Source organism: Osmia lignaria, chromosome 13 (assembly GCF_051020975.1).
Source record: "Osmia lignaria lignaria isolate PbOS001 chromosome 13, iyOsmLign1, whole genome shotgun sequence".
NCBI lineage: Eukaryota > Metazoa > Arthropoda > Insecta > Hymenoptera > Megachilidae > Osmia > Osmia lignaria.
The window spans coordinates 207,033-222,238 of NC_135044.1; the positions used below are offsets into that span (position 1 = coordinate 207,033).

Consider the following 15,206-nt stretch of genomic DNA (forward strand, 5'->3'; position numbering starts at 1 on the left):
TTTTCCTTTCTCTCCATCCCTCTATTTTCTCTCTTCTCCCCTTTGTCATAAGTTTTTCATATTTTTTTGAAGTTATCATTATTAACCACTAATGTTATTCCTCTTGATTAAATAATCCAAGTTACGCATTTAAATTTGATCACAATGGCTTTTAATTACATTTATAAGTATCTGTAATAATCCGAAAACAATAAACTATACAGTTATCGCTATTATTTTATAAATTTCCTCTACCTAAAAAATTGAAAAGAAAAAAAAAAATTAGAAATAAAAAAATAAAATAAAAATAAAACAAAATCCATCAAAGCTCATGAAATATTCTTTATAGTTTTACTTAAGTGGTGATCGTACTTGTAGATGAGTGTTTATTTCGCTCTCGATCTTGTAAGCTCCTCTCATACATACATACATATATATATATATATTTATTTATATATGCGTGTATGGATGTACGTATGTATGTACAACTATTTTCTTTATTTGACAGACACTATTCCCCAGCCCGTATTCTACCAGAACCCCCATCCTTCGTGCACACAACCGAGTCATTCATCCCTTCTTGCTTCCACTATACAATACGGGTAAATTTTGATACACGCGGACAGAAGGTGCATACACCAAATGCAGGCATTCTTTCTTTTTCTTTTTCTTTTTCTTTTTCTATTCTGTCCGGTTCTCGCGTTTATCTATCGCATACTCACACTTTGAAACGAATCTATAAATTTGTAACTTCATCTGTATCTTTATAACTTTCTATTTATTTATTTTTGTTTAGCATTCGTCCACGCATCATTCGTACTATGTACCTTTCGGCAAAAGGTCAATTGTTTTCTTCCAGTGATTTATTCTTTTCTATCGTTCTTACTACTTTCATGCTCTTTGTGTTTATTCGTTCTCTCTGATTTGCATACAGACCGCATATATACCAGCAACCAGCAACCAGCAACAACCCGGCCACCTAGCCACCCAGCCACCCAGCCAGCCAGCCACCCACCCACCCACCACTCATCCATTCACCCCTCAACTAGCAATGTCTTTCTTCAGTTCTAGTTCTGCCTGTGCTTCTAAAGTCGAGACTTTCGGTGGTCTATTTTTTCATTTTACTTTTTGCAAGGGAGACCACCGTTAGCGTTTGCGTCGTATCGTATCAGTTTTCTTTTCTTCTTCACGTTTATACGGCGCAACGCAGTTCGAATAAGATTCAATGGAAGTGTGTGTTATCTACAAAATATCTTAATTACTCGCTAATTACAGCACAAAACATGCAAATATAAAAATTTGCATTATATTATCGTTAATATTTATATATATAATCGTCATCCTATATTATCATTCCACATCGCACCATTTTAGGTTCGTCAAACAAATTTTTTTTAGTTTTGTTTCAATCGTCATTTCCTTTTAATATATTATTATGCTGCTAAACATTTGTTGTTGTTGTTGTTGTTTTTTCTTTCTCTTATTCATTTCTCTGTCATCTTTTCAACATCTGTGTATTTTCTTCCCTTTTCTTCTCCCTTCAACCCGTTCCCATCTTTATCATTAACCCCTCTATATCTTCACGAATTCCCTCCTCTTCGTTACATCTGTTCATTTTCAGCAGTCCTCCTTTTCTCTTCATTAACTATGAAATATCTTACACTATCGATATTATTTCCAATTCACGAAGTAGGAAAGGTATACTCGACAGGTACAGCGGTCGTGTCGTAGCATACCTTAACTCGCTAACACCGATAATTAACTTTCTTATTTCTCTGGTTTACTCGATATAAAACTACAACCACACTGCGATGGCGTTATATATCGACACTTTGTTCCTTCCACACAAAACTCTAATCCCGCGTTTTTCTTTCTTCTCCTATTTCTTGCTTCATCCCGTTCATCGCAACTTTTCTCTCTCTCTCTCTCTCTCTCTCTATATATATATATATCTTCTCTCTCTCTCTCTCTCTCTCTCTCTCTCACTCGCACTCATTCTACTTTTCTCTATATATATCGGTATCTTGGATTCTCTACCGAATTAGCAGCTCGTATTAGCTGTCTGTCTCGTTTAATAAACAAAAAGAAAAAAAAAAAAAAAAGATCATTTTGCACAAAGGGGCTAAACAAACAAACACCCGCGGATGAAAAACGAAATACCGTCTTAACAAAGTTACGTGCCCCTGGAACACTGGAACAATACACGAGCAACAATCGCAGCCACCTGCTGATCCAATATTTGACTCATCACCAAGGCGAGTAATCGTGATTCGTGCTGTAAGAGCAGAGTTCTGTTGTCAGGATGCCTGGCGAGGTTAAGCAGCGTGCCAGCTGCGCGTCGTAGCATGTCCAAGCTGGTACCCATCGATTCCGGATTGTCACGTAAAGCGGCTAATCCGTGCTGATTCGCGACACCTAACGCGCTAGATTCCGCCTGCTCGATGAATGCTACTAACAGCGCAACGCAGGGTGTTTGAAGAGCGATCGTACGGGCTACGCCGCTGTCAGCCGCGGACAAAAAGTGCAATAGATTAACGCCAAATTCGCGTAACACTTGCTCCTCGCTTCGACAAAGTAACCTGGTCAATACAGAGCAAAGTCTCTGAAGTCTCGAGTAAGGAGGTGTCGCAACAACCAAGTCCACGTTGCATTCGGTAACGCAAAGCTTGCATAATGCCTCGAGTGCTAATCTTTGCGGCGATAAAGAAGAATTCGGTCCGACGGTGGGAAAAGGATCTTGACCGTGTGCGGCTGGACATACCGCCCAATGTAACAGACCGTCCAATACCGGTCGAGATATTTCTTCTGGATGTTGACTTAGATCCATGTGTCCAGCTATATTCGCTGCCATAACCAGTATATTTTCTCTGATGTGATGCAAGAAATCCCACCACCATTCGCTCTCACCTTGCAAGCTACTGCAAGAATCAGCAAAATCTGCATCCTCCTCTCGGTCGTAATTGCGCGTCTTTTGCGTCCTGACCGGATGCTCGTGGTGTAGCAACAACAATTTCCCAAGGAGACTCAAAAATGTAACGTTCTTCGCGAATTCGGCTTCGTTTCCGGGTATAAATGTGAGATTCCTTAAAATAGTAGACAAACAGACGCAACGTCGAGCCAAGTTATCTTGAGTCTCTGTAACAAGATATAAACTCGCTTCGTCTCTTGAGTAACTTTCATCCTCGTAATCACTTATTCGTCTTCTTTTCAATGTTCCAGCCGGATCTCTTATGTCTAATCTTGGTCCCTCCTTATTATCATCATCATCGTCATCTTTCGTTTCTGTCTCTTGTTCTTCGTTCTCTACTTTAATTTCGCTCTTCTCCAACTCGATCTGGTTACCTGTTGCATCGCTCAGTCCATTTTGAGTCGGAACAAGTTCCTCTTCGGACTTTTCGACATCCGCAAAATGTTCGCCAACGTTGTTGTTCACTTTCGCCTCCATATCGCATTCTTTTTTAAATCCATCGTTCTTCTTCTCAAACAATTCCCTCGTAAGATCGTTCATTTCTACCGGTTCCTTTTTGATCCTCGACAAAACGTCGCTCAACGTCTTTGTCTTTTTCTTTTTGTCTAGCTGCTGTTTCTTCTCGTTCGTTTCTTTTGGTTTTTCATCAGGTTCTGTGATTGTTTTACGTGAAAACTCGGACGCCTCTAACGTACCAGGCTCCGCTTTGGTTTCGTCCTTCGAATCTGTGCAGTCAACTTCTTTCTGGAGTAAAGGAGGCTTTTCGTCTCGAAGAAGACGGGCAAACGGTACCGATCCTATTTCAGACTGAAAACAGGTTACGATGTACTTGGTGGTGTTGCTGTCCACTTGCCAAGGTTCAGTTTCCGGCTCGCACTCTTGATGATCCCAACTCCTCCGCGTGTCCAGCACGAACAAATCATCGTCTCTCGGGACAATTTTGACTGGACGACCACGTCTCGATAAAAATGTGTAATTCGACGAGGAAAGTAGTTTCGTTCGATCCTCGGGATCAACGGGACGAGTTACGGCGCCGAGATCAACTTCAGGACCATCCGCCGCCGTCGCCGCTTGATTCCAATTCCGATCATCTTCGTTCACCGCTGACTCGAACATATCGGACAACGAACGTGAAAAATGTTCCAGCAGAACATCCAACAGCCCGGGCAAGTGCGCCAACCCAAAATAACTTACCTGCAGAATCGTTTATTTTACCTTTAATAATTTACCTTAATATTAATCATGATAAATTAAATAGATCATCAAAGAATACAAAACTCACAGAAGAATCATCAAACAATAAAATATTTAGTACGTCAAGGGCCCAGCAACTTTCAGCTAATAGACCTGAACGCAAAGCCATCATAACCCGCCAAGCTTCTACCGGTGCAACGTCGTTGCGTGTAAGTTTCCGCCGTTTATAAAGAAGTGGAGTTACTGCTTCCACACTGTCAGGAGGGAATGTCATTTCTCTTTTCGAAGTAGGCTGTTGATTAATCATCGGATTTATACCAAGCTGATTCTGTAAAGAAACATTTTAAATACCACCACCACCGCCGCATCTATAACTTTTCCTATCATTTTCAAATCTTATACTTGTTCGTTGAACAAGTTGGTTCTTTCAAAATAAGAAAATATAATTAAGAACAGAGAAATCGATTACACGATCGAGTACCTGGTGATTTCCAGGCGCAGGATAAAGAGGGGATGGTTGATTTGCGTAACGATGGTCCCACGGTGGAGGAGCATGGGCTATAGCGTTCAATGTTGGTTGAGGCGTTGTTCTATTTGGTTGTTGACTACCCCATTGTTGACTACTAGCAAGTGCCGACGACGATGTAGAGGAAGCAGACGGTGGCGTTGGCTGCTGTGCCTGTTGTTGTTGCTGTGGTGTTTGAGACTGTGGTTGCTGAGTTGGATAGGGAACCCTATTATTTCCACTACTACTATTGTACTGATTAGTTGTATTTGGCCATCCTGTAGTAACGAATGAAACATTTCATATTTCACTACTTAAACTTCTGTATATAATAAATAAAACACCCATTCCAGTCAACCAGTCAACTAACCAGCCAACCAGCATTAATTTACCTGGATACGCTGGTCGTTGTTGATTATACTGGGGATACTGTTGATCTTTGGCAAAATCAGGATGACGTCTAGGTGGGTTTGGTCCTGGGGGTGGTGGTGGCATGGTTTTATTTCCGCTCCCACCACCTGAATATATCTGTGTTCCTCCAGGGGCACCGTATCCACCCTTCAACATCAATTGCAATATTTAGTTAAATGGTATGACGAAAAATAATCATTTGAAAATAAAAACATAATACGTCACCTGTTCCTGTCGATAATAGTCTTGGGGGCAAGAATAAGACGAAGCAGCGGAAGGTTGCGAAGGTGAAGAAGGCTGGCTAGTTGCCGTTTGTTGAGGTACAGTAGCTGGATGTGCTTGTGGCGTAGACGGATAGCTGTTACTTCTTGCATTAGGTGGTGTTCCTGCTGGATAACTTGCGGGTTGCTGACTACTGCTATATCTATTGTATAAATCCTGTCCACTAGCATTATTCGGTGGCATATTTGCCCCGGCATATCCTCTAAAAAAATCCTTCAAATTATCCTCTATTCTTTTAAATTTACATTTCTCGATATAATTTTTCATTTCTAACCTATCAACATCCGGCACGTAAGGTGAGTAATGTGATCTCGGAGAATAAGGTTGATTGAATTCTCCCTGTTGAGACAATGTGTTTGCTTGAGGTCGAATATACTGATCCTGAGGGTAGTTTTGATAGGAACCTGTATTCTGGTAACTGCCTTGTTGCATGCCTTAAATAGAAGCACAGGTTTGTTGCAAAAAACAATTGAAAAGTTTAATAATAATAATAATAATGAACTGTGTCAGTATGATTATTAATTATTGTTATTAGAAACTCTGAAAGGAGATAAGGAAGAGAGAAATACCTGGGGCTCGTAATGGACCAGGGTAGGGCGTTGTGTTCGACTTGCGAGAAAAGCGTCCTATAACGTCGTCGAACGGATTCGGCATGTTTACTGCGTTATTCTGCCCGCCCTGGTTCAAACCACCTGCCAGAATATATTCTCTCAACCGCAATTCCTTTCACATTTTGTTGTTGTTGTTGTTGTTGTTGTTGTTTACCAACCGATATTTCAATACATGTATACTCATTGTTAACATCTCTATGTGTATAATTTATATCAAGATAAAAACTAATAAAATAAATTATATTCACCTTGATGAGGGGAAGGAGCGCTACTCTGGCTTGGTGGTCTGGGAGGAGGAGGCGTGTACTCTGATGAAGGTCCTCCAGGTGTGCCACCGGTATAACCGCTCTGATAAGTTCCATAACCGTCCATGGAAGCATTACTCGAACCAGCAGCAGGGAAGGAATCTTGTGAATTGGAAGACCCTAAGTATACAACAAAACACAAGATATGTTTTTTTCTGTTTTACTATCAGAAAACTATCAGAAAAATGTATCATGGAAAAATATTTGAAATATCTACCTGGTGAGGGTACAGAGGCAGTTCCTTTGGATGCTTTCTTCTTCGAACCAGCTTCAACTTGGTTTATAATAGGCTGAGGGTCCACACCTCCACGATCGAAATGACATTCATATGCCAATAAGTGCTTCGTGTAATGTTTCCTTAATGTGTACGCTGCACTACTGCTCGCGCCGATTCCCAATAAACCAGCTATGTCTTTCCACGTTTTATTCTTTGTTACCTATAGAAAATTAACGTCAGTTCGTTCCATTAGTTTCTCTGATTAATCTTTCAGTGCAAAATCCAAACAGACAAAAATCTGCACTTCGAAAACGCAAAAGAAAAAATACATGGAAAAAAATATAATAGCGGCTAATCTAACAGAAATCATATACCGACTTGACAAAATAGTCGCTTATTTTCCTTTTACACAATACAGATTCTCTTCGATTCCTGATCATGCAACACAAGTGTTCAAAATGAAACGAATAAACAAGAGTACAATCGAAACGAATTACCGTTATTACATTGATATTAAAAGTTTATCTTCGTTGATTATTAGAATAATTCCATATAGCACCAAGGTTTGTAGATCAGGGAGTATTCCATACGCGTCGAACGACAACTTTAAGAAAAGACGTGTTAAGCTTCCTTTTTTCCTCATATTTTTATATAATATACAAGAAAAAGAAAGACACTAATAACAATAAAAAATATATATATATATATATGACCATGCACAATTCAGCGCACACAGAAACAAAGCGTGTTTTACGATTATACAAAAAGAAAAACAACTTGAAAAACTCTGTTGATACTTAAAAATGCCGAATAAAACTCGGGCAATTTAACCGAACTACTGGCATATTTCAATATACATACATATATATACACAATATCAAAAAGAAGAATATGAACACATAGAATCAGTAAAGAAGAAAAAAAAAAAAACTACGTAAAGACACCGAGGGCTAGATGGAACTACACTGCACCTTGCATACCTCCATGAAGCCCCCCCTCTCTTTCACGTAGAGGTATAGCCGAAATAGGTCGAGGGGGTTCTTGGAGATGGTAGGACAGCTTGTAATTGGTGTTCTTCGTTCTTCCATGAAGTTAACTAACTTATCCAGCCATGTCCTTCGTTCCATTGAATCATCCATTTCATACAACTTTGCTAAGCTGTCAGGTTTCTGAAATTGTTATTACAACATTTGTTAATTTTCCTCTTAATAAATAATCCTAACTCGTCTTCTACGTTTTCATATTACTCTTAATATTCTTAAGGACTACAGGTTATACACATGCAAAAATTAAATGTTAATCAAATGTCTGAAACATTGTATCATCATCGTATCATATCAAACAATATTATGTACGACAGTATAAAGTATACTTATAATGAATAAACAGTAACCTTAGATCTGTATGGGTCTTGAGGCACATGACTGTTAAATACCTGTAAAATACATAAAATATTGAAAGAATCGTAAAAATTGTGATATCAAATTATGAACTCTGAACGTACACTATGTTTAAAATCTTGATGACAGAAACATTAAACATGCATGTAAAGATATAAATATACATACGAAATAATAAACCATTATGTCAGATTCCTAAAAATCATGGTTGAAACAAAATACATACAGGACTAGCAGGAGTACGTGGCCAACCAGGACTATTCATATCGGGATATTCTTCGTGTATAGAATTAATACTCGCAGCTCCAGGTGATGGAACTGTACTCTGTGGTGTAGTTGGATGGCTATGATACCCTCCCATCATTTCTTTCCGGGCCTTTGGTGTAAATGCTGGATCTTCTCCAGAAGCTACACGAAAAGAACATCGTGTATTTCTCGCAAAAACATAATAATATTTTGTACTAACCTGCTGATGCATTTGATAACGTAGATTGCTGAGAACCTTCATCCAAAGATGTACCATCAGGACCAGTGGTTATTACTGATGTAACAGTACCACTTGAGGTGGACGTAACGTTTATCGCTGATGTACCTACGCAAGTAACATGTTTTATTAAATCATTTTTCAAGAAATTTCAAGAAATTTCAAGAAATTTCAAGAAATATTAGTTACTTTCGCCAATTACACATAACAGATATACCTGAAGCGGTAGTAGTTATGCCACTGTCGTTAGAAGTTTCGGTAAGATCTGCAGAACTGTGACTGGTTGGTGTTGGCGCTGAAGCAGGATGTGAATTAGGAGTAGTACTTGGTGGAGGCATTGGACTTCCTTCATGGTTGAGAGGTGGTGTAGCCGAAGGAGTGTGCAAATGTGGCACAGCCGAGCTTGTCGGTGGTGGTTGACTACTGACATGATTAGGCGATGGTGGCGGAGGGCCCATAGAACTTGCTGGCGGACCCATATTACCGATCACAGTCACTCCAGGTGTACCTGGTGGTACCATACCTGCTGTACTACTACTTCCGTAAACTTGAGGTGGTCCTGGGCTAGGAGGCATTCCTGGCGGTACACTATTAAATCCCATTTTATGCTAAAGAAAAAACGCACATTAGGTTCAAACAAATTAACGAATATAATGTTTTTTCGTTATCTCTATAATTCATTATTAAAGCTTACCGTGTACGGAGCATATTGCACCAAATTATTGGGTCTATTAGGAGCTTGATATTGATTGTTAGGTGGTGGTTGTGAATTGGCTGGTGATGGATATCCTTGTGAAAATTGTACATGTGGGCGAGGAGGCGGGTAGGTGGTTTGCGCGTGATAACCCCCAGGCTGACCGGCAGCCGTTCCACCAGCTGCATATCCCATTCCACCACCCATTGGGTTTATTCCACCAAGACCTGCAGAACCAGGTCCTGGTTGAACAACCCCAGGACCAGTATTATTCATTTTATAACTATGCATATGTGGTGAAGGACCCAATGGCTGCTGGTATGCTCCTAAAAGTATACACAATTTCCATTTTTAATCTTTCCTACCAAAGACAATGATCTTCTCTTAATTAACTAACTTTTTATATTTACCTTGAGTTGTCATAGGAGAGTGACTCATTCGTGCTGGTCCACTACCATCTGATTGGCTACTTGACGGGCGTGGAGGCATCTGAACGTTTTGTTGACCTGTAACAGAGAATCAACTTAACAATCGACTTAATAAAATAGAGATTACTATAAGTTTTGTTACAAATGTAATCTATGATATTGTCTTATCTTTAAACATAACTAGTCTATCAAATAAAATCAGTTGACTAAATATACGAACCAACAGCAGGGGACATTGAGCGGGAACCTGTAGATCCAGTAGGAGAAGGGGTTGGTCTCATCCCCTGTGAGTTTGGTGTTCCTGGACAAGCAGGTCCATTCGAACTATCGTTACTGTTTTGTCCTGACAATTCCTGAAATATACAAAATATAGCAATACATTAGAAAAATGTTGTTGAACTTAACATGAATTTACAACTTGAGTAAAGAAGTATTACATAGCAACGCCTACATAGAATAAAAGGGACGAAAGAGAGAGAGAGATTGTAATGAAAATAAAGATACAACAAAAGTCACCCAACTGTACATTACACTAATCCAAACATCGAAGGTAAAACATTCTTAACACGATGAAGAATATTCGTCGCTGAAACTAATTATTCAAAGAGTACATTTTTCAAAATGTTATGTTCACGTACATTTCAAAAGAATCGCTTTATTCGTTGTTGTATTTTAATCGCAAGAAAATTAGGATATACGCTACACGCGGCATTCGCTGCTAATCGTACGATGCAACATAACACGTCATACACACGCACATGTTTCAACGATATTCTTTTGCATGTGCATTAGTACATATGTATATATATATATATATATATATATGTATACACACATCACATAGAGAGATATATATATATATATACACACGTAACACTTCGTACAGGTCGTCACAATGATACATTGAGAGAGCGCGCGGTTACACTAAAAAAAAAAAAGAGAGGGAAGAAAGAGAAAGAGCGAGAAAAAGAGAGATGGTTGGATAAGCAAAAGATAGGTAGATGAATGTGTAGGATACTAGGTGAACGAGAGAGAGAGAGAGAGAGAGAGAGAGAGAGAGAGAAGAAAGGAAGGGAAAGAGAGACAGAGATAGAAAGATTGAGAAAAAAGAGAAAGAAAAAGGTACATCATTACACCTACCAAGCAGTGGACAGTTCATCCGTACAGAAGACGATTAAAGACTTCCTCGGATGTATCACGGAACGTATAGTATATACTGTGTCGGACACAAGAACTCTCGGCATGACGCGAGAATCAGAGAGGCGTTACCCCACACACCACGACAAAACCCACCATAGATTCGTATATTCCTCGTACGATTTTCACATGTTTACGGGAATCTCGTGTAACGACGATACACCATATTTGATCATGTGTAATTAAGAGAATAGGTGGTTTTGTACAGCCACATGAAAAGCGGGCATAATTTTGTCTATTGCTATAGAACTGCTGGTTCACCGTGTGCTTCGCTCGACCATCGCATGTTGTGTCAATAACTTAGTGTTTCATACCGAAGGAGCAACCTTTTGATACGATCCTATATTACTACTTCGAATCGTCAAGATTGCGAATTTAATAGGTTAGAATCGCAGCGTTGATCGTCTACGTACGTGTACGTGGCCAAGAGTAACTAAAAACGTGATTCTTTTTATCGAGTGTTCCGTGACTTCGGTTTACAGATTTCGCGTCTAGCTGCTCGTTGGAGGGCGTTCTTTCGTGGCGCGGCAAGCGTTCGGTAACCGTCGACTATTTCCGCCATTCTTCGACGAAGAGCACCCGTGTGCTCCAAAAACCCCGACACAGAACACGAGAAAGAATACTTTAAAGTTAAACTACTTACTAAAGGGGTAAACGTCGTTTTCATCTTTCAATTTCTCTTTCAATTAAACAAGCCAATTAAAGAGAAAAAAAAAAAATCTAATACCCGCATTAAATTGCGCTCGAAAACATTTATTCGTACCAACAGTATAATTTTTCATTTTAGTTATATTGAAATAATTCCGTTGTAAAAAAAAATGATTACAAATGAATCGTTATATTCACAGCGCAAAATTCTAGTTTTCATGTTTGTAGTAAAAAAACGATTCGTGTATATTAGAAAATTTTAGCGTTATACGTTGGTAAAACGTTTAACTCGTAGATAAATTTCATTTGTTATAAATAAACGTAAAATAAAATAAATTAATCATCGAACATTTAAAATATTCGCCTCTTTTCAGCACCGTCAGGGGAATACGAGAAGTTCGATAGCATGTCGCAGAGTGACAGTTGCATGATCTAACGAACCGAATATAGCTGAACGATGTAAAACGTCAGAAGTAGTGGGGAGAACTACCTCGGATACTGAGTTTTCTCCCCTCCAAAACCAATTTGAGCGAATCCCACACTTGCTCTTGCTTACTTCTGCACTCAGGTAACCTATGTTACACATGGATCTCTCGCTAACCCGCCCATCTATATTGGAAGAAGTGAGAGGGATTGAATATACTGATGAAGAGATGTGTGTTATACACACATGTATGAATGCATGTATTTGAAAACGATAGAGTGAGCGAGAGAATAACAGAGAAAGAGAGAGAGAGAGAGAGAGAGAGAGAGAGAGAGAAGGGGAAGTCGCTAATATCTGGGGCTCCAGCGGCCGCGCAACTCGCGCCCTAATCGAACTCTACAAGTCACTTATTCTCCATCCCCACTACCTACATCCTGCCCCTCCTACAGTAGGCAACCCATACTTGAGAGGTCTCCCTTTCGCTCACTCATGCTTGCTCTTTTCACCAGAGAAGTATTGAAGTACTACGTCCACTGTATCCAAGATCAAATGGCACTTTGTGCACTACGAAATTACAACTGCTTTGTGATCTCAATTAATGTTTCATACAGAACCTAACCTTGTATCTCTATTTCATCATCTTCAACAAATCAAGTTGAATCAATTGTAACATAAAATAACACCAACATATGCACACATGTGCTTTATAATTACAATAAAAATAGGTCTGTGTTCATTTAAAATTAGTACTAGATTTACAGAATACTTCTATGTACATTTTTTGTAACATTCGTAAGTGAAACATCTAGGAGGAAAGGCTTCAATTTGTACCACCGTTTTCATGTAGTCTACTACAAAACGTAATATTTTTTAAAATATTAACACTTACCCCTGAATCAATTCCTTGAGTATTTGGTGTTGTTGATCGCTGCTGCAGGTTGTGGAAACTCTATAAATTAAAAAAACAAAAAAAAATAACAAAACGATTTGTTTAATTAATGAATAATTCGATTGCGTCATCACGAATTTATCTTTTCTATAATATTTAATACAATACTATAATTTCTCATTTGTTGTAAATGATATTAGTTTTTATTCAAGATTACAAATTAGTAAATAATTAACGAAGGATACAAAAAGCTTACTTTCAAAAGTTGCACAAATAAATTTTATGAAACATGCACAAATTTAAGTACATTTACTGACATGATAATGAACTTTACCATGAAATTCTGTTAAATATATTATTGGAAACATTAAATTCGCTATGATTATGATATATAAATTATAACATACACAATCATAGTTCTGTGTTATTTGTTATATCTCTCTAATACATTGTTTGACACAACAAATGAGATTTCAAGTATGAAAATTAAAACATTCTTATAAATGTAAAAAAATAGTGCAATTTACTTGAGATTGGCCAGTTGATTGTGGCTGTGGAGATGCTGAAGGTGGTGGTGCTGGAGATTGAGAAAGAGCACGTTGTGGTGATTGACTGGAAGGATTAGCTTGATTAGTTGGAGGTGGTGGTGGATTTGGTGGTCCACCTTGATTCCAACCCCTCTGTTCTGTATATAAACTGGAAGGGTGGCTGGTTTGTGTAGTGTATGAATTTAGCTGAAAAATATGAAAGGTCAATTAATACTTCCGATTATTTTATTCACATTTCTTTTAATTAATATGTATGTACCTGATGGTGGCTATACGGTGCATGGGGTCTTGTTGGGGAAGAATAACGTTGTGTATATTGCTGATATGGCATAGGAGTTGGAGAACTTGGGCCTCCAGGTCCTGCGTGTAATCTTGGTGAACCCTGTTTATTGTACAAGCGATTACAAAATTAGTTACAAAATAATAAATATGACAGTTAATTAGAAAAACAAAACAAATTATGCACAGATTAAACTGTGAATTATAACAAAGCAAAAGTTCAGAATAATCTTTAAAATAATTATTAATAATGTTTATTTATTTTATTAGAATACATTGTATATAGATATATTGATATAAGATTATTCCAATTACCGTCTGTGGAGGTCGTTGACCAGGTTGTGGATAAACTGGAGGGACAACTGGAGGTCGTTGAATGGGCCAAGGTTGTTGATAAGGTTCTGGTCCCATTGCAGGATAGTTTCCATGGAACCGATGTACAGGTGTAGATGCTTGAAGTAATTGGTTTAACGTAGGTGTTGGACCAGTAGCTTGCGATATACTTTGTCCCGACAGAAACCTTGGCTGGCCTGGAAAACTACTTGGCGTGGCCCCTACGTATGCCAATCGTGATTCAATCTTGGAAGCTGCATAGTGCTCTTCCATTTCAGCCCGATGAACTCTTTCACTTTCATGTATTAAGTGTTTACCATGATAATCCAACTGTTTCCCTGGAAATTCTCCATGCTTTCCCACATATTCTGGTACCTGTTTGCCTGGGTAATCAGTTAACGATTTGGAGGGAAATTCGTTTGATTTGTTGGTATACTCCTCCGGGTAATCACGTATAACATTAGACGTAAACGGATGTCCGGGATGGTTTGGATGCCCGGGTGCATCGAGAGGCTCTTGTTTGCCGACAGATTCTTGAGGAGCTTGACCAGCCTCTCTGGGTGATTTTACTTCACCGGTAGTGTGTCCACCAATGTCCTCGCGGTATTGACTCATCTCGAAACCCGTGTCCCCGCCGCGATTCACATATTTAAGCAGCTGGGCCGCGCCCCGGGGCACTTTATCACCCGGCTCTGGATCCAGCTGCTGCTTTGAATTAACACTCGCACTATTCCCACCGACTTGCGGACGTTTCTGTGCGCATTTCACGGTCTCGTTCAGCTTCACATCGTTTTGTTGGCTCTCGGCTTGCGTCGCAGCCATGTTCTCTCCTCACGGAGCCATCGTCGTTTCATAAACTAGCCAATCGCGGGACCTCGTGTGTCTCGCGTACTATGTACTCGAAATTGCTATTCTTTTTACTTGAATCTCTTCTACTGAACTTAACTCTTTCCACCACATCCTCAGTTAAACTATTGAGGACTAAGCACCGTACCAACAATTTTTACTTCCTACCGTTTTCAAAGTAGAAGGAACCAAAAAAAAACTCATACACGAACGTCAAAAGCAGCGTCGCATCTATTATGCCATCTTGCGGCTATATCGTAAACTAATACCGTTAAGCACCGATTTTCAATCGACGACTCAACCTAATATTGGTTTTATTAAATTTCTAAACATTTTACAATTCACTATTAATGAAAATTCGCTTTAGCATATATGAAATATGCACAAAATGAGGTTGCTTTCAGGTTTTACGTTTAACATTTCTCATTTATTCCTTCTAATTAATACGATATACATACATCTTTTATATATTACATGCTTTAACTATAAATGCCATTAAAGATTCGATTTAACATCCATGCACAACATTTTAAAGCGAAAAACTTGTAAAATTTATTGAAAAGA

At 38.8% G+C, this 15,206-nt stretch overlaps 1 protein-coding gene across 3 annotated transcripts; it reads right to left on the reverse strand.

The window, feature by feature from the left end:
- Window positions 1-2,056: 2,056 nt before the first annotated feature.
- osa (trithorax group protein osa) lies at window positions 2,057-14,888 on the reverse strand. Of its 3 annotated transcripts, none has more exons than XM_034337216.2 (21): window positions 13,779-14,888; window positions 13,444-13,566; window positions 13,164-13,370; window positions 12,637-12,696; window positions 9,699-9,831; window positions 9,461-9,556; window positions 9,051-9,376; window positions 8,574-8,964; window positions 8,339-8,464; window positions 8,099-8,280; window positions 7,866-7,907; window positions 7,453-7,641; window positions 6,473-6,692; window positions 6,199-6,375; window positions 5,909-6,031; window positions 5,614-5,773; window positions 5,283-5,541; window positions 5,039-5,204; window positions 4,623-4,924; window positions 4,230-4,469; window positions 2,057-4,141 (listed from the first exon to the last, which is right to left on the reverse strand). In XM_034337216.2, exons 1-21 carry the CDS (start codon window positions 14,616-14,618, stop codon window positions 2,153-2,155), a joined length of 6,351 nt encoding a protein of 2,116 aa, XP_034193107.1. In that variant the 5' UTR covers window positions 14,619-14,888; the 3' UTR covers window positions 2,057-2,152. The 3 variants fall into 3 exon arrangements, with proteins under 3 accessions (XP_034193107.1, XP_034193106.1, XP_034193108.1); XM_034337215.2 differs by having other exon boundaries at window positions 7,444-7,641; XM_034337217.2 differs by lacking the exon at window positions 5,909-6,031 and having other exon boundaries at window positions 7,444-7,641.
- Between the last annotated feature and the right edge of the window lie 318 nt (window positions 14,889-15,206).